This window comes from Oncorhynchus nerka, linkage group LG24, assembly GCF_034236695.1.
Source record: "Oncorhynchus nerka isolate Pitt River linkage group LG24, Oner_Uvic_2.0, whole genome shotgun sequence".
NCBI classification, from domain to species: domain Eukaryota; kingdom Metazoa; phylum Chordata; class Actinopteri; order Salmoniformes; family Salmonidae; genus Oncorhynchus; species Oncorhynchus nerka.
This window is the reverse complement of record NC_088419.1, coordinates 42,186,702-42,209,400: the sequence shown is the minus strand read 5'-3', so window position 1 is coordinate 42,209,400 and position 22,699 is coordinate 42,186,702. Positions and strand designations below refer to the sequence as shown.

Genomic DNA, 22,699 nt, shown 5'->3' with positions numbered 1-22,699 from the left:
CAGTATTCTTAAAAAAATAAAATTAAACACAAGGCCTTAGCATGCTATCTCTCTCTCTCTCTCTCTCTCTCCATCTGTCTCTCATCTGCAGATATGTTTTGATGTGAGAGAGGATGCCAACCCGCGGTCTCGTCATCGCCACCTCACCCGCTCTTAACCTTCGGGCTGACTGGGAGGCTGGTTAAGAGACACAGCTAGAGATACTATTATGTAATTGTGATGAACTGACAGAATATTAGGGTAGCACTGTGATTCATTAGTCATATGCTGCCTTCCCTGCTCCTCTGTTCTTACCTCTTTCCCTTTCTCTCTTTTACACCTCCCTCGCCACCACCTCTTTCTTCCTCTGTTATCATGCACACCAGATGTGCATTGAAGTACAGATTAAACTTGTATTTATAATATTACAATTATAATATTCATAATGCATGTATTATGTATTTATAACACTTGGATAATGACCTTCAATATCAATTGAATAAAAGTGTTTCACATTCTCTACTGTTTGAAATTAAGTCTCTCGTTTGATGAAATACTACACCTATGCTGTGTTTATCAGATCAATGCAGATGAAGGAAATTAGATATTGAGATTAACCAGTTTTAGAGTATTTACATGATGCATAGGAAGTGTAGTGTACTGTTTTTTAAAATTATATTTCTGTATATATGAATTACAAATCAGCCTTTAACTTGTTAAATCATGTTTCTAGTCTATTGCATAGTTACAATGTGTAACCATTGATGTCCCAGGACCAAGATTGGTAAACACTGTTGAAGTGTATCATTGTAATACATACATGCAGACACAGCATCATTCAAAGACTGTAGTTTGATACTCCTGGTATTGGATATGACTCAAAAATAATCTCAAAGACATTCATGCCTGAGCTGCACCTCTATTTGCCAAGGTAGAGCACAGGATCAGTTGAATATATTAAATATTGAATGTACAGGCTACAATGTGGGGATCTCATGCATGGTAATAACGACATGTATATACAGTGGGGCAAAAAGTATTTAGTCAGCCACCAATTGTGCAAATTCTCCCACTTAAAAAGATGAGTGAGGCCTGTAAATTTCATCATAGGTACACTTCAACTATGACAGACAAAATGAGAAAAAAAAAATTAGAAAAAAAAACCTTTGTAGGATTTTTAATGAAGCAAGATTTCTGGCTCTCACAGACCTGTAACTTCTTCTTTAAGAGGCTCCTCTGTCCTCCACTCGTTGATTTCGTCGCTCCCCGGATGACAGTGGTGGTGCTGCTGCTCAATCGGACTCCCAGACAAAAAACATAAAAGATCCCGGTGAGTGGCCAAAATATAGGAATGGATCTTTACGGGATATGTTAGTGCAGACTGGGCCACATCAGGATAAGGAGGGGAATTTCCCGAGAGATAAGGGGCCACAAAAGTTGTCGGTGGCCCACTCCAATAGGAGGATGGCGAATGGGGAGAGAGTGGAGAGAACAAGGCCTGTCTATTCCAAGCAAAACGATGCAGCCTTCTGTTTTTGCTGCAAACTTTTTTCACACGAGTACAAATCTGTGCTGGTCGGGGATGGAACCAGGGACTGGAAGAATCTGTGCCACCTCCTCAGCTCGCATGAGAAGTCGCATGAGCACCTAGATAGTTTTCAAAGGTGGAAGGACCTGGAGATCAGGCTGGTGTCCATGCAAACTCAGATGACTTGATTTCATGACCATGGACAGCTACCGAGAGAAAACAGCGCTGACTGCAATGTAACACCACAGCAGAGGAAAGAGGCCAGTCTAGGTGGAGATGAAATAAATAAATGTTTGAAACTGATGTTGGACAATCAAATTTGATATGTAAATGAATGAAATACGTTAAGGCTGGGTCATTGACATAAATCGTATTTTACACTGCTCCAGCGAAACGAGGTCCGCCATGCATTTATGAAAGCAGTTGTTCCCAAAGCTCAAATGATCTTACTCTGTTTTACAGTTCTACAGAAATACTAAAATATATGTTAAATATGTTGTGTATGTTGTGTAGTAAGCTGTTAGTAGCCCATGTGCCTCACCCTAATTGTCACGATTCCCGCTTCCTGAGTCTGTGTTTGCCTGTGTTTCTGTCCTGGAGTGTGTTTCTGGTGTCCTGGAACGCACCCTGTCTGGTTGCCGGGCGAATTAGCTTGTTGGGAGATCGATGTTCACCCGCACCTGTATCCCATCAGTAATCTGCACACCTGTCCTGATCATCACCTCTCCCCTTCAAAAGCTCTGACCTGACATCCATTCCCTGCCGGATCGTTAGCCATGAACAGTATGTTGTGCCATAGTATCAGCCTCAAGTTGGATAGAATTTAAAATATTTTTTTTTTAACGTATTGCTTGCCTTAAACTTACCTCCGTTTGTTCTGTCTTCAGTTACTCACCTGGATCATTTACCCCATTCCCGCCTGGTCGGAGGAGGATTCCGCTACCCCATTGGCTCCACCTATTTACTCCCATCAACTCACCACCGCTGCCCGCTACGCCACCTGGATATATCTACCCATTCACATTCACTTGTAAATAAATACTCACCTTCTTCCTACTCCTTGTCCTGGTCTGCTTCTGGGTTCGATTTTGAAAGAACGTGACACTAATAATGTGGTCTATTTCCCCCTCTTAATTCTGCCTACTGTTTTGACTTGGTGATGCACGTGTAGCCTATAACCTGTTTTAGAGAAATGTAATCATTCAATATTGTAGGAGCTATCATTGTCTGCTTAAATGCCCCCTTTATTTATCCTACGGTTTTGACTTGTTGTACAGGGAGAACACTCTAAGAACAGCACGTTCTGAATTCTGTCACTGTATATTTCAAAAGTGCTGATCAAATAGTTATTTGACTACGTCTGTCCTAGCTCACTCATTAATGTTCTAATCTAAATTACGGATTGCCTCTTATCTGCTTGTCGTCCCCTTATGCTGTACATTTCAATTGTCAGTAAAAACCACATTTGTTTAAGCAAGTCAGCCATATCAGCTATGTTCCTTTAGAAGGCAGTAAATGAGGCTGAATGAACTGTTTCGCTGCCAGACAATGCTCTGCTGATAGCCAGGTGTAGCAGTGGTAAGGTTTTGGGACTCTGCTGTTGGGCAGCTTTATGTAAGTCCCAACAGTTTGTGGGCATAGCTTGTCACCATTCTAGTGCAATTAATGTATTGTTTAGTGTTGTGTAGTGGCTTTGCTGGCATGCATCACTTTTTTTTGTTTTGCCCAACCAATAGTTACATGCTAAAATCGCCACTGTAAATAATGTATTGTAATTGACCGGTTTCCCATAGTTATTTATTCCGGGCAAAGGGAGTGGTTTTGGGCGGTAAATCCGGTTAAATCTCAGTAACCAGGTTTCCGACATTCAATCTTAGTGTGGATCCTATTGGTGCAGGTCCTTCGGGAGGGTGTCTCACAGTTCTGGCAGGGTGTCTCACTGGTCTGGGTGGGTGTCCCTTGTTCTGTTGCTCCTGTGTGAGGTGCTGGGGCTGCAGTTGAGGGTGATGTCCTTCAGGTTCCTGGCAAAGATGGGGGCTGCTGCCTTGTAGAGGTGGACCTGGTAGTGAAGGCCGTTCAAGTCCACGATGGAGTGGTGGGCCAGGTAGATGTTAGGTTTTGAGGCACAATCCTGGGAAATGCTTGCATTCACACGCTGTATGGTGGCAGGGTGAACGTCTTTTTGTGGTAGCAGGGTGGAGATTACCCACTAGTGAGTTAGGGAATGAGGAAGAAGCTTTTTCTATCAATCCTGGAAAGGGCTGTGGCCACCCTTTCCTGCTGCGCCCTCGGGTAATTTGTGTCTGTGTGAATTATGATGAGGCTGTGGGACCCTAGTCGGTCTTCTGACAGCAGCTCCAAGGCACGCCAGGTGTTTGGACACCAGAGTTTAGCCACTTTGTATTTTGGAAAAAGTTTATTCTCGTCATGTAGTTCCCATTTCAGTCAATGAAGAGCACAATATATGCTTTTTGTGTGTCCCTGGTGGGTGTGGGGGTGTTGTCAGGAGAGCTATCTGGGGTCTGAAGTGGGCTGTTCTGTTGGCTTCTCTCTCCCACTCTCCCTCTCTCTCACACACACACGCTGCATGGTAATGGTAAAGAATGATATTTTGTGGCCCCTAGGCTATATCAGAGATATATTATTATATATACTCTTTGTATATATGCAGAGTGAATCAGGGATTGACACTTTCAGAATCGTAGGAATAGGCTACATGAAAGTGTAGAGGTACAAATGGTAGAGCAGCCTACAGATTTTTATGGCAGCCTACTATGGTAGCCTATTGGACCACAGTCCAAAAATAAACATGTAGCTAGTTATAGGCTAAGCAAGAAGTTTGGTATAGAATAAGCTTTTTCTTTTATAAAATTCAGTACAGTTCAGATATTGCATGTTCATAATTCCCATCGAGTTTTGTTCTCTGGCTGCAGTTCAAACCAAACCAAAACAACAGCTGCACATGCTCACGTGCCTGGATTGCAAATTGTAGCCTGTGCACATTTAGCTATCATCTTATTAAGTGACATGTGACATTAGTCTAATTTAACTCCTTAATTAATATTAGTCGAGACCCTTGACCAGTCGCTGAAAAAGTACAAATAAAATGTAAATTAGAACTTTAGCTAGCTAATACAACAGTAATTGTTTTATACGTTTTTGGATAACTGAAATGCGTTGACAGTACAAACAGCACTAACGTTAGCAAGCTAGTGAGCGGATAACTTAAACATATTGTTTTGCGTGATAGCTTTATTCAACTCTTTCATTTGAACATTTTATCTCTAATATATATATATATATATTTTTGCTGTGTTGCAATTATGTGTGTATTGTGTAATTTTGGTATTTCGGATGCCTTGTCACACTGACAAGCGCTAATAAGAAAACTATGTCAAGATGTTATTATTCCCTCTGGGAAAATGGAAGAAAACACTGATAAACGCTAGAATTGCAAAACGGAAGTGGTCCGCGAGTGAATTTTGCGTAATGAGTGACAGTAGAACGAACTAAAGAGAAAGAGAAATGGCGCCTCAATGCCATTCTTACTGAGGCAGAGTACAGACGGTCAGACAGATTAAACAAGTGAAAATAAACGGACAAATCATGGTGAACACAAGAAAGAACTCTCGGCATAAGCCGAGCAGTCCCTTCATCTCGTCCAGGACCCGGTCTTCTGCCAGAAATCCCTCCAACTCTGAAGAACATGTAAGCCGGGTTATTTTCTTCACTGCCCGGCTAATATAACGTTAGCTATAATATGGCTAACTAGTTAGCCTTGGCCTCAAGCCGGTTCTCAGTGGGGTTTTTTGTTGCCATAAATCCTGCTACAATGTTTGACACCAATATAATTGATTTCACGAGTAAATGTGGCTTTGTATGTTTGTCATAAGCACGGACGCCATTATATGAACGATAGCTTTCAGGTTAACGTTAGCTCCCTAACTGACTGCCAGCTCTAAGTTGCCGGAGTTCCCTTTGTGTTGGGCTTGTGTTATTATGCCTACCGACTGCAGGAGATAATTTAGCCTGCTAGCTAGCCTGTTTTAGTGTGTCACTCGACAGCCCAAAACAAACTGACACTGCAGTTGGCGTGTTATTGATACACATGTTGTGTTGTTGACCGTTTTTTATATGCAACGTCAATAAATGACAGACTCGTAGTGCTAGCTATGTAGTTGTGGGGGAAGGGAACCCGATGAACCCCGATGGTTCACAACAGTTGGCTGGCTATCGTCCTCAACTATTTAGCTAACGTTAGCTAGCTAGCTTGAACTTTTGTGTTTGAAAGAAACTTGAAGTGTGAATTTATACGGGATGCTGTTGACATAATATTCAGGCTTAAATTGTCTGGTAAAGAGATTCATTAACGTTAACTGCCTCAAGTGTTTCTCTAGGATTTGGAGAAATTAATGTTGAGTCACAATAAATATAACAATACTAGTAAGTTAGCTACAAATGTAAACAATATGATTGATGCAAATTAAATGTAGCTAACAAGCTGTTGTGCATACAATTAAACATCGCAACATGACTAGGGACACTTTATTTGGTTACCTACCCTCTTGAGTGCTTTAAATTGAAGCATTTGTGATTATTTTGCCAGTTATTTTGTCATGAATGTTCATGGAAATATGGAATGAGTTATAACTTAACCGGTAACGTTAACTTAGTTGTTAGGTATTCTGCACTAAGTTGAAACTTTTCGGCACTTAGCAGGTTTGATTTGATACCTGAACAAATGTACCTTAAATGTATTTGAAATGGAGGAGTTAAATTAAGTTAAGTTAAATTCAGATTTGTATCACTTCTTGCTATTTGCTAACACAAAGCAGGACACACAGTCAGATCTGGAGCTAGCTGATGTAATCAAACGGCTCAGCAGTGATAACAGACATCTATTTAGCATAACCAGCATATTTTCAATCATCCTTTACATGGCGATACTAGTCATTCTCGACCTGAAAAACACCGGTATCTTCGAAACTCCCATCGCAGGTGCAACGTTTGAAGTTAATAAATGCTCAGTTATTAAATTCAATTTTTGCTCCATGAAATTACTTGACAATGTATACGCCACCACCATAGAGTATATTTGTCTTCTCTCATTGATCAATGAGAGGTGAGTGTCATTCAAAGCTAAGCTTGATTTCTGAGTTACACACATGGGGTGGACACCCACCTGTCCCTACTAATGAGAGAAAACAAAGATACTTAAAGATGGCGGAGTATTAGGGCTGTCCCCGAATGAAAAAAAAAAGTCTTTGGTCGTTTGACATGTTTTAATGTGTATTTTTCCATACGTGTTTTTATAAAATCACTAAGCATTGACCTGGTCTGATGCTTATGGTTTGATGCTTATGGTTTGACGCCTCACGAGGGCGCCAGAGATCTAGATATCAGAAGAAAAATACCTTTACCTGCCTGACTCAAATATTCTCCTGCTGGCTGGCCCGGACCCAATTAACTAGTTGATGCAATGTTTCAAGTTTGCTGCAGACAGGCCATGTGTAACCAATGTGATTTATTGGATATTTATTTTAATCAGGATATTTTCTACCTGCAGGATGTAATCTTTTTATTTGTTGGCTTTATGTAGGCTATTTTTACATGGTTACCAATGGCAATATAAGTTACTTTTTAGGTTTGTATCATTTTCATTTGGATATAATGTTGATTACCAACATGATAATAATTTTGACATATGAAGACGTTATTATAAATTTAAATTAAACTGTTTCACAAAAATGTGCATATGAAATCCATAGCTGGCACACAGATCGGTTGAAATGGTAAGAAATTGCCATTCAAAAACATGAGAAAGGTGGCCGACTCCTCGTAGCCTATTACTGGCAACTTCAGGAGAGTAATGGCAGACTCTGCGAAAGCCAGCTGGCACTAGCGAACTTGCAACATGGTATAACATTTTCTGGGCCCTCAGTTTCCTACCACTGAGCTCCAGACAGACGCAGCTGTAGGCAATTTGCGCAATGGATGAGAAGCAGTGCTCGACTTGGGCAGGAGCTCACCGGAGCTGAGCACCTCAAATTTTCAAATGCTTGAGCTCATGTTTCAGTCCAAATCTAGCGCTGCTACTAAGTAGTAATCAGCATTTTTAGACATTTTTCGCTTTCATGCCGAGTGGTTATCCAAAGGGAGAAAGCTGGAAAGACTTAACTTCTTAGGGTATAGGGGGAAGCATTTTCACTTTTGGATAAATTGCGTGCTCAATTTAAACTTCCTGCTACTCATGCCAAGAATATAAGATATGCATATTATTAGTAGATTTGGATATAAAACACTCTGAAGTATCTAAAACGGTTTGAATCATGTCTGTGAGTAACAGAACTTATGTAGCAGGCAAACCCTGAGGACTAACCGTTCAGAATATATTTTTTTTAGGTCTCTGTCTGTTCACTGAGTTATCATTGGCAAACAATATTTCTTAGGAACTTGTTTTCAGTTCCTACCGCTTCCACTGGATGTCTTTGGAATTTGGTTGAGGTTATTCATTTGTGCAATGAAGAAGTAGGGCCATTCTGGAAAAGGGTAACGCTGTTGAGAGTTGGCCAAGACTTGAAAAGTAGTGTTAGTTTCCTCTCGTCCTCTATTGAAAACAACTTTTGAAATATTTTGTAGTCACGTTGCGCATTTTGGAAGCTATTTTTTTTCTGGATAAAACGCGCCAAATAAATTGACATTTTGGATATATATATAGATGAAATTAATTGAACAAAAGTACCAATTGTGATGTTTATGGGACATATTGGAGTGCCAACAAAAGAAGCTCGTCAAAGGTAAGGCTTGTTTTATATTTTATTTCTGCGTTTTGTGTAGCGCCTGCAGGGTTGAATTATGCTACCCTCTTTGTTTACTGTTGTGCTATTATCAGATAATAGCTTCTTATGCTTTTGCCGAAAAGCCTTTTAAAAATCTGACATGTTGGCTGGATTCACAACGAGTGTAGCTTTAATTGATTATCTTTCATGTGTGATTTAATGAAAGTTGGATTTTTATACAATTTTTTTGAATTTGCCGCGCTGCATTTTCCCTGTTTTTTGCCCAAGTGGGACGCAACCGTCCCCTATACTATAAGAAGTTAAAAACTTCTTAGAGATAGGGGTCAGCATTTCTACTTTTTGATAAAAAGCATGCAAAATTTCAACTTCCTGCTACTCATGCCAGGAATATATTATATGCATATGATTAGTAGGTGTGAAAACGCTCTGAAGTTTCTAAAACTGGTTCAATCATGTCTGTGACTATAACAGAACTTATGTAGCAGGCAAAACCCCAAGGAAAACTGTTCAGAAAAAAAAAAATCCCTCTGACAGTTCCCTGAATTGTCTTTGTCAAGGGAAATTAGATAGCGCCCAGTTTACAGTTCCTACAACTTCCACAGGATGTCACCAGTCTTTGGAATTGGGTTGAAGTTAATCATTGGTGAAACGAAGAAGAGGCACTTCCTGGCAGAGGTTACACTGTGGATAGTTATGTAAGAGAGAAAATTGTGCATGTATTGTTGACTTGCTGTTATTGAATACAGATCGCCCCGTCAACAATTTGATCGATTATTAACGTTTAAAAATACCTAAAGTTGGATTACAAAAGTAGTTTGAAATATTTTGGCAAAGTTTATAGGCAAGTTTTGAAATGTTTTGTAATGTCGTTACGTTTTGGAAAGCAGTTTTTTTCTGGATCAAACAGGCTTTATAAATTGACATTTTGGGTATACATGGACGGAATTCATCGAAAAAAAGGACCAATTGTGATGTTTATGGGACATATTGGAGTGCCAACAAAGAAGCTCGTCAAAGGTAATGCATGTTTTATATTTTATTTCAGTGTTTTGTGTAGCGCCGGCTACGCTAATTATTTTGTTTACATCTCGTTCAGGTGGTTCAGGGGGGGTGCATGCTATCAGATAAGAGCTTCTCATGCTTTCGCCGAAAAGCATTTTTTAAATCTGACATGTTGGCTGGATTCACAACGAGTGTAGCTTTAATTGAGTACCCTGCATGTGTGATTTAATGAAAGTTTGAGTTTTATCGCGTATTATTTGAATTTGGCGCTATGCATTTCCTCAGGCTATTGGCCACACGAGACGCTAGCGTCTCCATATCCCTAAGAGGTTCTATATGCTATCTACCCAATGTTCTTGTCATTCTTACTTACCTAAGTGGTAAAGTCGTGTGTTCTCAATGGACATTCGGGAGCTTTTGTAAATTCGCTCTCCGATTTCAGAGCACTCTCGTCTGAGTGTACCGGAGTGCAGAATAACTTATGAATTATCAAACGCTCAACACCATTTGAATATGGCAGTTGTAAGTCAACATCGGCAAAAAAGCGTAATTAAATTGTTGAAATATCAAAACAAACTCTGAACCAATTATATTAATTTGGGGACAGGTTGAAAAGCATTAAACATTTATGGCAATTTAGCTAGCTTCCTTGCTGTTGCTAGCTCATTTGTCCTGGGATAAAAACATTGGGTTGTTATTTTACCTGAAATGCACAAGGTCCTCTACTCTGACAATTAATCCACAGATAAAACGGTTAACCAAATTTGTTTCTAGTCATTTCTCCTCCCTTCGGGCTTCTTATTTGGACTTTATATGGAGGTTGGCAACCTCTTTATATGGAGGTTGGCAACCCATCTTTACCACAAGATGAACTGAGTATAGACCTCAGTTCATCTTTCAATCACCCACGTGGGTATATGCACCTAAAAACCAATGAGGAGATGGGAGAGGCAGGACTTGCGGCATGTTGCGCGTCATAAAAATAACCAAATTCTATTTTAGCGCCTGGCTGTGCAGACGCTCGCGAGCAGTGTGGGTGCAATGATTTAATAACATGTATGTGTACATTTATTTTGCAGTGTGAGTGGTGTGGTCAGCTTGTCAGATGACATAAAAAAAAGCCTAACCAGTTCTGCCAGGGCCAGTAAAATGGTCAGTCAGGTGTTCTTTAATTTGTCTGGAAGTAGCTAGCCAGTTAGCTTGGGTGCTTGACTGCCGTTGTCAGGTCAGAACACTCGAATCAACTCTACTCCTATGCCAGAGCGTCCAGTGTGTGCTCTTGAACGCTCCCAGAGCGAAACGCTCTGAATTTACAAACTGACAATCTGTTAACGCTTCGATTGTGTGCACTCATTATTGAATTGAAAAACACACCCGAAGTCGTAAAATTTCTAGCTAGTCATTTGTTATGCTAATGAGGTTGCATAGCAACAGCATCAACTCCGGTAGACAGGCGACGCTCTAGTATGCTCAACTGAAAGGATACTGTTCGTTTACAGTATACTAAAATGAATGAATATGTAGTATACAGTGTTAGTATGGGTATTCGAACACAACTAATGACTAAATTTGAAAACTCAAATGGAATGAAATAAACCAACACTTGTTTCTCACAAGTATAGCATATATTGTGCACTCTGCAAACAATGTGTCCACTCAGACAATGAGAACGGGAAGACTGGAATAATAATATTGAACGCATTAAAATAATAACAGTAACAAATATTGTAGATTAGGAATTCATAGTAAATGTACTACTGGTGATCTATGTTATGGAATTGATATACACTAACAATTGAATGAAAACCATTCACACAATAATTTTTTTTAATTTGATTTTATTTAACCAGGTTGGCTAGTTGAGGACAAGTTCTCATTTACAACTGCGGCCTGGCCAAGATAAAGCAAAGCAGTACGACACACAACAACACAGGGTTACACATGGAATAAACATGGTCAATAATACAGCAGAAAAAAGTCTATATACAGTGTGTGCAAATGTGGTAGGATAAGGGAGGTATGGCAATAAATAGGCCATGGTGGCGAAGTAATTACAATATAGCAATTAAACACTGGAGTGGTAGATGTGCAGAAGATGAATGTGCAAGTAGAGATTCTGGTGTACAAAGGAGCAAGATAAATAAATACAGTATGGGGATGAGGTAGTTGGATGGGCTATGTGCAGTGATCTGTGAGCTGCTCTGACAGATGGTGCTTAAAGCATGTGAGTGAGATATGAGTCTCAAGCTGAAGTGATATTTTTTTTGCAGTTCGTTCCAGTCATTGGCAGCAGAGAACTGGGAGGAAAGGCGGCCGAAGGAGGATTTGGATTTGGGGGGGGACCAGTGAGATATACCTGCTGGAGCGTGTGCTATGGGTGGGTGCTACTGTGGTGACGAGTGAGCTGAGATAAGGCGGGGCGTTACCTAGCATAGACTTGCAGATGACCTGGAGCCAGTGGGTTTGGCGACGAGTATGAAGCGAGGGCCAGCCAACGAGAGCGTACAGGTCGCAGTGGTGGGTAGTATATGGGGCTTTGGTGACAAAACTATTTTGTAAATAACATCGCCGAAGTCGGATCGGTAGGATGGTCTGTGTTACGAGGGTATGTTTGGCAGCATGAGTGAAGGATGCTTTGTTGCGAAATAGGAAGCCGATTCTAGATTTAATTTTGGATTGGAAATGTTTAATGCGAGTCTGGAAGGAGAGTTTACAGTCTAACCAGACACCTAGGTATTTATAGTTGTCCACATATTCTAAGTCGGAACCGTCCAGAGTAGTAATGCTGGACGGGCGGCCCGGTGCGTCGGTTGAAGAGGATGCATTTAGTTTTGCTTGCATGTAAGAGCAGTTGGAGGCCACGGAAGGAGAGTTGTGATGACATTGAAGCTCGTCTGGAGGTTAGTTAACACAGTGTCCAAAGACGGGCCAGAAGTATACAGAATGGTGTCGTCTGCGTAGAGGTGGATCGGAGACTCACCAGCAGCAAGAGCGACATCATTGATGTATACAGAGAAGAGCCTGCCCGAGAATTGAACCCCGAGGCACCCCCATAGAGACTGCCAGAGGCCCGGATAACAGGCCCTCCGATTTGACACACTGAACTTTATCAGAGAATTAGTTGGTGAACCAGGTGAGGCTGAGGTGCCCCCATGACCAGCTCTGAAACCAGATTGCATAGCGGAGAAGGTACGGTGGGTTTTGAAATGGTCGGTAATCTGTTATGAAACAATGAATGTGCACAAATTGGCTGGAGAGTGCGTTCTGGAGAGAGAAGTGCATTGTGCATCTGGGTGCATGGGCAATCCGACTTCTGCATTGGCCATGCAGCATTCACGGTAATATGGCCTCAGCAGAAGTCAGGGCATTCATACTTCTTGCGCTTCACGGTGCAGTGCAGAGCTGTTGTCAAGGAAGTGAGTTTGTGTTTATATAGGATGTACTGCCCCAATCTTCGTCAACTAGTCATGTCAATGAGAAGCCCTCGCATTGTTACAAAATTTGGGAGGCGCATGGCGATGCGGTAGAGAGCTCGATTTGGCCTCCGCATGCCTTGCCTTATAGCCTCCGATCACAAAGGCAGATCAAGCATAAAATGGCTCTGCAATGGATTAGTTCACTGAGATGGGTGTAAATGCAGTGCCGTCGGAAAGTATTCAGAAAATGAATAAAAAAATAGAACAAAATCCCCAGCAATCTACACACAATAACCCATAATAACATAGCAAAAACAGGTTGAGTAATGTCTGCAAATTTATAAAAAAATAAAACACCCTTTGCTATGAGAATTGAAATTGAGCTCCTTTGCATCCTGTTGCCATTGATCATTCTTGAGATTTCTACAACTTGATTGGAGTCCACCTGTGGTAATTTATTTGGAAAGGCACAATATGACATTATTATTTTTCAATGCGATACCGATTTATTGCTGGACCAAAAAAGTTGATACCGATTAGTCAGACATTTTTTAAATATTTTTTTTGTTGGATTCTTTTTTGTGTGTGTATATACAATTATTACAAATATAACAATACTGAATGAACCTTGAACACTTATTTTAACTTAATATAATGCATAAATAAAAATCTATTTAGTCTCAAATAAATAATTAAACCTGTTCAATTTGGTTTAAATAATGCAAGAACACAGTGTTTGAGAAGAAAGTGAAAGTGCAATTATGTCCCAATTAAAATCTAACGTAGAAGTTCCTTGCTCAGAACATGAGAACATATAAAAGCTGGTGGTTCAATATTCCCAGTTCTTCAAAGTTTTAGAGGTTGGTTATTATAGGAATTATGACGTGTCGACTATGTCTCTATACAATTTGTATTTCATATGCCTTTGACTATTGGATGTTCTTATAGGCACTTTAGTTTTGCCAGTCTAATCTCGGGAGTTGATAGGCTTGAAGTCATAAACAACGCTGTGCTTCAAGCATTGCTAAAATCTGCTGGCAAACTCAGTAAAGTGCTGTTTGAATGAATGCTTACGAGCATGCTGCTGCCTACCACCGCTCAGTCAGACTGCTCTATCAAATATCAATTCATAGACTTAATTATAATATAATAAACACAGAAATACGAGCCTTTGGTCATTAATATTGTCAAATCCGGGATCTATCATTTCGAAAACAAAACGTTTATTCTTTCAGTGAAATACGGAACCGTTACGTATTTTATCTAACTGGTGGCAACCCTAAGTCTAAATTTTTGTGTTACATTGCACAACCTTCAATGTTATGTCATAATTATGTAAAATTCTGGTAAATTAGTTCACACTTCGCAACGAGCCGGGCGGCCCAAACTGTTGCAAATACCCTGACTGCTTGCACTGAACTCATGAGAATTGACAATTTCCCTCATTAATATTGCCTGCTAACATGAATTTCTAAATATGTACGTTTAAAAAATATATACTTCTGTGTATTGATTTTAAGAAAGGCATTGATGTTTGTTAGGTACATTTGTGAAAAGATTGCTTTTTTGGCAATGCGCTTTTGTTAAATCACCACTCGTTTGGCGAAGTTGAAGTAGGCTGATTCGATGATAAATTAACAGGCACCGCATTTATTATATGCAACGCAGGACAAGCTAGTGAACCTAGTAATATCATCAACCATGTGTAGTTAACCTCTCTGGGATATGTGGGACGGTAGCGTCCCACTTGGCCAAAAGCCAGAGAAAATGCAGAGCACCAAATTCAAATAAATTCTTATAAAAATCAAACTTTCATTAAATCACACATGCAATATTGCAAATTAAAGCTACACGTGTTGTGAATCCAGCCAACATGTCAGATTTCAAAAAGGCTTTTCGGCTAAAGCAAACGATGCTATTATCTGAGCATAGCGCCATAGTAAACAAAAGAGAATTTCAACCCTGCAGCCGCGACACAAAACACAGAAATAAAAATATACATCATGCCTTACCTTTGACGAGCTTCTTCTGTTGGCACTCCAATATGTCCCATAAACATCACAAATGGTTTTTGTTCGATTAATTCCGTCCATATATATCCAAAATGTGTGTTTGATCCAGAAAAACACCGGTTCCAACTTGCGCACCGTGACGACAAAATATCTCAAAAGTTACCTGTAAACTTTGCCAAAACATTGCAAACTACTTTTGTAATACAACTTTAGGTATTTAAATTATCGATAAAATTGAAGACTGGGTGATGATCTGTGTTCAATACAGGAAGATGACAAACTCAAGCATGCTTTCTGGTCTTGCGCCTCTATCAAACAGTACACACGAAGTGACACTTTTTCAAGATGGTCGTACTTCATTACACAAAGGAATAACCTCAAGACTGGTGACATCCAGTGGAAGTGGTAGGAACTGCAAGCAAGTCCCTTAGAAATCTGGATTCCCAATGAAAACTCAATGAAAACAGGGTGACCTCAACAACACACAAACAAAATCAATGGTTTGTCCTCGGGGTTTCGCCTGCTAAATAAGTTCTGTTATACTCAGACATGATTCAAACAGTTTTAGAAACTTCAGATGGTTTTCTATTCAAATATACTAATAATATGCATATCTTCTGGGGATGAGTAGCAGGCAGTTGAAATTCATCCAAAATTCCAAATGCTGCCCCCTATCCTAGAGAAATTAATTTAGCTTTGTTGGTTTTTGTCATTTTGTTTATTTCACTTGCTTTGCCAATGTAAACATGTTTCCCATGCCAACAAAGACACTTTAATTGAATTGAGAGAGCGAGGGAAGATTGAGGCGGGGAGAAAGGAGACAGACAGCGAGACTTGACGCACTGACTGAACCATGAAACACAGGAGTATAAAGCGATGGCATGTCCTTGGTACTTGTATCAATAAGGAAGGAATGACATGCAACACAATAGCCTGTCTGCTGCCATAGACCACTGCTAGCAGCCTACATGGAGACTAGTTTGACAATCAGCCAGACAAGGAGGGATGTGCATCACACACCAATGACTGAACAGAACGCAGTCCTTAAGTATTGCTCAAAGTATCAATTTATTTATTTGTAACTTTATTTTGTTATATATATATTACACACACACACACACCACCCTGCGTCCCACTGCTGGCTTGCGTCTGAAGCTAAGTAGGGCTGCTTTCCTGGCTAAATTACCAATCTGGGCTTCATACCATCAGTCACCTAATCATCCCCAGCTTACAATTGGCTCAATTCACCCCCCTTCAACACTACCAAAGTTTGGGGTCACGTAGAAATGTCCTTGTTTTTTGTCTATTAAAACATCAAATTGATCTGAAATACAGTGTAGACATGGTTAATGTTGTAAATGACTATTGTAGCCTGAAACAGATTATATTTTTTTAATTTTACCCCCTTTTCTCCCCAATTTCGTAGTATCCAATTATTAGTAGTTACTATCTTGTCTCATCGCTATAACTCCCGTACGGGCTCGGGAGAGACTAAGGTCGAAAGCCATGCGTCCTCTGAAACACAACCCAACCAAGCCGCACTGCTTCTTAACACAGTGCGCATCCAACCCGGAAGCCCGGAAGCCAGTCGCACCAAAAATAATATATTTCTCCCACTGGCAAAGAAATTCAAAAGGGGTGATGCTTTTAATTAACCGTAATTTTGCAAATTGTCCAAACAGATAATAAAGGTAGATGGATTCTTTTAAATATGTTATTGGACAATAAGCCAATATGGCTTATTAACCTATACGGTCTGAATAATTATGATCCAAGCTTCTTTGAAAATGTATATAATAATTTATCAACTCTACAAGCAACACTAGACTCTATTATTATGGTGGGAGATTTTAATACGGTCTTAAATAACTCTATGGACCGGAAAGGAAATCACTCTACAAACTATCACCCTCAGGTATTTAAGGAAATCATGAATGTCATGGATATATTGGAATTAGTGGATATATGTAGACTTAAATACCCTGATCTAGTGAGATATACATGGCGGAGGCTTAATCAAGCTAGTCGTCTTGACTACTTTCTTATGCCATTCTCTCTGGCACAAAAAGTACAAAAATACATTTAAAAAAAGTGTTGATAGGGGACAGAATGCGGTCGGATCATCACATGATTGGCATATATATTACTCTTACAGAAATTCCACATGGGCGAGGATATTGGAGATTTAGTCAAAGCCTACTAGATGATAAATTGTTTAAACTAGGACAGAAGAATTTATAATGGACTTTTTCAGACATAACACAGGTACAGCAGATCCCCTTATTGTAAAGGACAATTAAGTGTGCCTTTAGAGGCCATGCAATTCAGTACTCATCTATGAAACAAAAGCAATTTGGATCAAAATAGTCCATATTAATAAAGGAAATTGAAGGACTAACAGTACAGTTGGATAGTAATAAAAACTGTACCATAGAGGCACAGAATAAGTTAGAGGAAAAACAAATGGAACTTATTCAAGAAAGATCCAGTGTGTAATATATTATAAAAATATAGCTAACTGGATGGAATATGGGGAAAAATGCACAATTATTTTTCAATCTTCAATATAGAAATGCTACTACCCCCCCAAAATGTGTTAACTTGTTACAAATGGAGCCACACATGATTCACCGACTGATATTTTTAAAGAAAGTAAAGTACTTTAAGAATATGTTTTCGTTTGTCTCCATCTCCACTAACTGAAACGAATTGAATGGATTTTTTCCTAATAATAATGTAAAATTAACATCTGTACAGAAAGACTCATGTGAATGCCAAATTACAGAGGAGGAACTTCTTGATGCAATTGGGGCCTTTAAGGATGGGAAAACTCCAGGGCTGGATGGCATACCAGTGGAAGTATACAAAACTCTTTTTGATGTACTCAAAGGACCATTATTAGCATGTTTTAACCACTCCTGTATAAATGGTAAATTATCACGCAACAAGGTCTGATATCATTATTACTGAAAGAGGACCCAGGTGGAATATATAAAGATCCAGTCCATTTAAAAAATTGGAGACCTCTTACATTTCAATGTTGTGATGCACAAATCCTAGCAAAATGCTTGGTGCATAGAAGTATTGTCAGATATTATTCATCCTAATCAGACAGGTTTTTTAAATGGACAATACATTGGAGATAATACAGTGGGGCAAAAAATTATTTAGTCAGCCACCAATTGTGCAAGTTCTCCCACTTAAAAAGATGAGAGGCCTGTAATTTTCATCATAGGTACACTTCAACTATGACAGACAAAATGAGAAAAATCCAGAGAATCACCCATTGTAGGATATTTAATGAATTTATTTGCAAATTATGGTGGAAAATAAGTATTTGGTCAATAAAAAGTTTATCTCAATACTTTGTCATTGCCACCAAAGGGTATATAACAGAGGTCAAATGTTTTCTGTAAGTCTTCACAAGGTTTTCAGACTGTTGCTGGTATTTTGGCCCATTCCTCCATGCAGATCTCCTCTAGAGCAGTGATGTTTTGGGGCTGTTGCTGGGTAACACGGACTTTCAACTCCCTCCAAAGATTTTCTATGGGGTTGAGATCTGGAGACTGGCTAGGCCACTCCTAGGACCTTGAAATGCTCCTTACGAAGCCACTCCTTCGTTGCCAGGGCGGTGTGTTTGGGATCATTGTCATGCTGATAGACCCAGCCACGTTTCATCTTCAATGCCCTTGCTGATGGAAGGAGGTTTTCGTTGATTTCTTCAAACCAAGCTGCTTACCTATTGCAGATTGTCTTCCCAGCCTGGTGCAGGTCTACAATTTTGTTTCTGGTGTCCTTTGACAGCTCTTTGGTCTTGGCCTTAGTGGAGTTTGGAGTGTGACTGTTTGAGGTTGTGGACAGGTGTCTTTTATACTGATAACAAGTTCAAACAGGTGCCATTAATACAGGAAACGAGTGGAGGACAGAGGAGCCTCTTAACCTCTTACCTCCACCCGACACGCAGGCGTCCCATCTAGACATCTGGAAATGCAAATGCGCTACGCTAAATGCTAATAGTACTCGTTAAAACTCAAACGTTCATTAAAACACACATGCAGGGTACTGAATTAAAGCTACACTTGTTGTGAATCCAGCCAACAAGTCAGATTTTTAAAATGCTTTTCGGCGAAAGCATGAGAAGCTATTATCTGATAGCATGCAACACCCCTAAAGACCCGCAGGGGACGTAAACAAAATAATTAGCATAGTCGGCGCTACACAAAATGCAGAAATAAAATATAAAACATTCATTACCTTTGACCATCTTCTTTGTTGGCACTCCTAGATGTCCCATAAACATCACTATTGGGTCTTTTTTTTCGATTAAATCGGTCCATATATAGCCTACATATCGATCTATGAAGACTGTGTGATCAAGGAAAAAAACATTGTTTTATAACGCAACGTCATTTTTTTTAAATTAAAAAAGTTGACGATAAACTTTCACAAAACACTTCGAAATACTTTTGTAATGCAACTTTAGGTATTAGTAAATGTTAATAATCGATCAAATTGATCACGAAGCGACGTATATTCTATAGCTGTACGTCTTGAAATAATGTCCGGGTAAATCTCAACCAAAATATCCGGTCGGGGACCGGAAGAAATGGGCTGTCTCTTGTCCGTTTGACCAAAAAACAAATCCTAGGCAAATGATAAGACTGTTGACATCGTGTGGAAGCTGTAGGTATTGCAACCTCTGCTCCAGGTAATGTGGTTTCTATTCAACAATACATTCAAGTGGCGCATTGATATATTTTCCAGTTTTCAGTAATCAGATTTTCCTGCGCTTTTCGATGAAACGCACGTTCTTTTATAGTCACAGCCGTGATTTAACCAGTTTTAGAAACGTCTGAGTTTTCTATCCACACATACTAATCATATGCATATACTATATTCCTGGCATGAGTAGCAGGGCGCTGAAATGTTGCGCGATTTTTAACAGAGTTCGAAAAAGTAGGGGGTAGGAGTAAGAGGTTAAAGAAGTTACAGGTTTGTGAGAGCCAGAAATCTTGCTTTTTTGTATGTGACCAAATACTTATTTTCCACCATAATTTGCAAATAAATTCATTAATAAATCCTACAATGTGATTCTCTGTATTTTTTTTCTCATTTTGTCTGTCATAGTTGAAGTGTACCTATGATGAAAATTACAGGCCTCTCTCATCTTTTAAGTGGGAGAACTTGCACAATTGGTGGCTGACTAAATACTTTTTTGCCCCACTGTACATTTAGTATCGAGGGGAGAGTGTTGGGAAGATTTTTCAAATACTGTGAGGAACTATTATAATTTGAATGGCTCTGAGGTTAATTTAAACTTTTTTTTTTTAAATTGCTGAAGCCCAGCGGGGCACTTTCCTGCATTTGCCATTTTCATGAAGCAGTCCAAGTACTTCTATGCGTGCTCAGGCGGGTGCGCTAAGGCAACATTAGCAGGACAGAGAAGCCTGACACATGCTCACATGGAGCGCGTTAATGATGGTATAAAATCAATCCCGAAATATTTATCACGAGTGTAGCAGGTTGTGAACTCTGCAAACAATGTTTCGAGAATGAGAACGGTAAATTCCTGTAATAGATGCATTAACATAAATTAATGTATCCAAATGACGGGGATTAATGGTAAAATTGCCTGTTTTACAAACTGTAGGCTACCACATGGGGGTTTTAATAGACAGACTAGGCTAACAAAACAATTGCTTATTAGTAAACACTCCCGCTATTAAGAAGTGTGTCTACATGATACGTGTTATTCCTCCCTCCCTCTTACCAATTCAACGGCGCTTTATTGGCATGGGAAACACGTTTTATATTGTCAAAGCAAGTGGATTAAACAAAACTGAAAACCAAAGTACAGTAAACATTGCACTCTTAAAGGTTTCAAAAGGATAGATGTTTCAAATGTTATCAGCAATGTGTAGTGTTCTTAACAATGTGCAAATAGTTGTAGTACAAACAGCAGGAGAAGATAAGTAAACAGATAAATATTGGTTGTATTTACTATGTTTGTGCGCCACTGGTTGCCCTGTTTTCATGGCAATGGGTCATACATCTTGCTGCTGTGATTGCACGTTGTGCTAACAGATATGGGAGTTTATCAATGTTTGTTTCCAAATTCATTGTGGGTCTGTGATCTGTGGGAAATAAGTGGTTCTAATATGGTCATACCTTTGGACGGATGTAAGGAAGTGCAATTTATTTTTAATCTCATTTTGTGGTCAATTGGCACATTGGCAGACTTTCTTCATTTTGGGTTTGTCACAGTGGTCAGGTATTCTGCTACTGTATACTTTCTGTTTAGTGCCAGATAAAGTTCCATTTTGGTCTTTAAAACATTTTTTAAAATTCTTTCCAGTGTTATAGTTTCTTCTCCAATTGTGTTACTGTCCTGGGGCTCTGTGTTTGAACGGAGCCCCCAGAACCAGTTGGCTGAGGGGACACTTCTCTAGGTTAATTTCTCTGTAGGTGGAATGTGTGGGCATCTCTCACACGCTCTCCCGTTCTTTTGCGCCCGCTCTCTCTCCCGTTCTTTTGCGCCCGCTCTCTCTCCCGTTCTTTTGCGCCCGCTCTCCAGTCTCCATCTCTCTAACCACTCTCTCTCCTCCCCTTTAGAAGGATCCCAGTAGTGATGTGAGCAGTCCCAGCAGTCCTGGACTGTCCCCTCCCTCGAAGCGAACCCGTAGACAGACCAGCTCCAGCGACACCTCTCCCTCCCCCCAGGCCAAGGGCCAGAGGGTCTCCTGGGGCATGCCCACCTACCGCACCAGGTGAGCAGGCAAAAGAACAGCCTCTTTTACATACAGTTCTGGTTTGAGTTCCTGTACTGGCCGTGTGGACTGGGTTCAGCCCCATCTGTTGACTGTGTCTGAGAATGGGGCAGTCTTTTTGTGCAATGTGTTTTTATATTTACACATCTTAATGTATTTCAGGTTGTCATCTGGCGCCCTGCAAAATGGAAATGGTAACGTCAACGTTTTCATTTGTTATTTTAAGACCATGACCACATTATTTGTGTGTAGGTACAGTATTTGTTGGACTATTAGTTAGATGGGACCTCTTTATCTTTGACCCCTGCAGCCCATAAGGAGGAGGGGGCAGGAGACCACTCTCACATGAATGGCCATGTTGACCGGAAGAGGAGCTGCCAAGTGAGGAAGAGCCAGTTTGAACACCTCAACCAGAGCCTGCTGTTTGACCAGCTCGTCAACAGGTAACACACACACAGACCCTATGGGAAGACACACACACAATTCCCTATAGGAAGACTAGGCCTCAGACCTGGTGGTACCGGGGTGGAGAGGGATGAACTGTAAAACACAAAGCGAAGACATCAGAGGTATGCGGTATGAATCGATACTGATGTGTGTGTTTGAAAATGTATGCACTCGCTCTTATCCAAAGCGACTTACAGTAGTGTCTGCTAAATGACTAAAATGTAAATGTATTGTCAGCACGGCGGAGGCAGTTCTTCAGGAGATGGACAACATCAGCAGCATCAGACAGAACAGGGAGGTGGAGAGACTCCGCATGTGGACAGACACTGAGGTGGTAAGTCTGTCAATCAGCCAGTCAATCTGTATCATGCCATATGAAAGTGGGTTGTTAGTAACTATCTCCAGTGGTAGACGTTATGATGGCAAGCCAGCTAGCTAAACGTAGCCTGGCTGACGCCAGGAATTTGAGTTCGGTGTTAGCAAGACTAAGCTAAACGTGCATATCCTCCACTCCTGATCTTCTAGGAAAACATGGACATGTACTCTCGTGTGAAGAGGAGGAAGGCACTGCGCAGGAACACCTTTGGCATGCAGACACACCATAAAGCCATGAGCAAGACAGAATCGGAAGAGGGGACTGAAGGTTTGTCTTAGTTTGGATTGCTTGTAAAGCTGCACAGGGACTTGGAGAGACCTGTAGTTTGTTGGTAATGCTTGTGGTTCACAAGATAATTTCACAAACATATCT

General features: G+C 40.2%; 1 protein-coding gene across 2 annotated transcripts in view; it reads left to right on the top strand.

The window, feature by feature from the left end:
* The first annotated feature begins 4,949 nt into the window (after window positions 1-4,949).
* The window catches only part of LOC115108008 (ATPase family AAA domain-containing protein 2B-like), a 110,465-nt gene continuing 92,715 nt past the window's right edge, over window positions 4,950-22,699 (top strand). Inside the window, exons 1-6 of one of the 2 annotated variants that reach the window (XR_003860286.2) lie at window positions 4,950-5,215; window positions 21,350-21,504; window positions 21,667-21,698; window positions 21,815-21,947; window positions 22,189-22,285; window positions 22,477-22,594. Coding sequence is in view for 1 of the 2 variants with exons in the window: in XM_029631862.1 (XP_029487722.1) it covers window positions 5,114-5,215; window positions 21,350-21,504; window positions 21,667-21,698; window positions 21,815-21,947; window positions 22,189-22,285; window positions 22,477-22,594 (637 nt within the window). In the remaining variant the exon portion in view is untranslated. The remainder of the gene's footprint in view (window positions 5,216-21,349; window positions 21,505-21,666; window positions 21,699-21,814; window positions 21,948-22,188; window positions 22,286-22,476; window positions 22,595-22,699) is intronic. The other variant, XM_029631862.1, reaches the window with a different exon arrangement.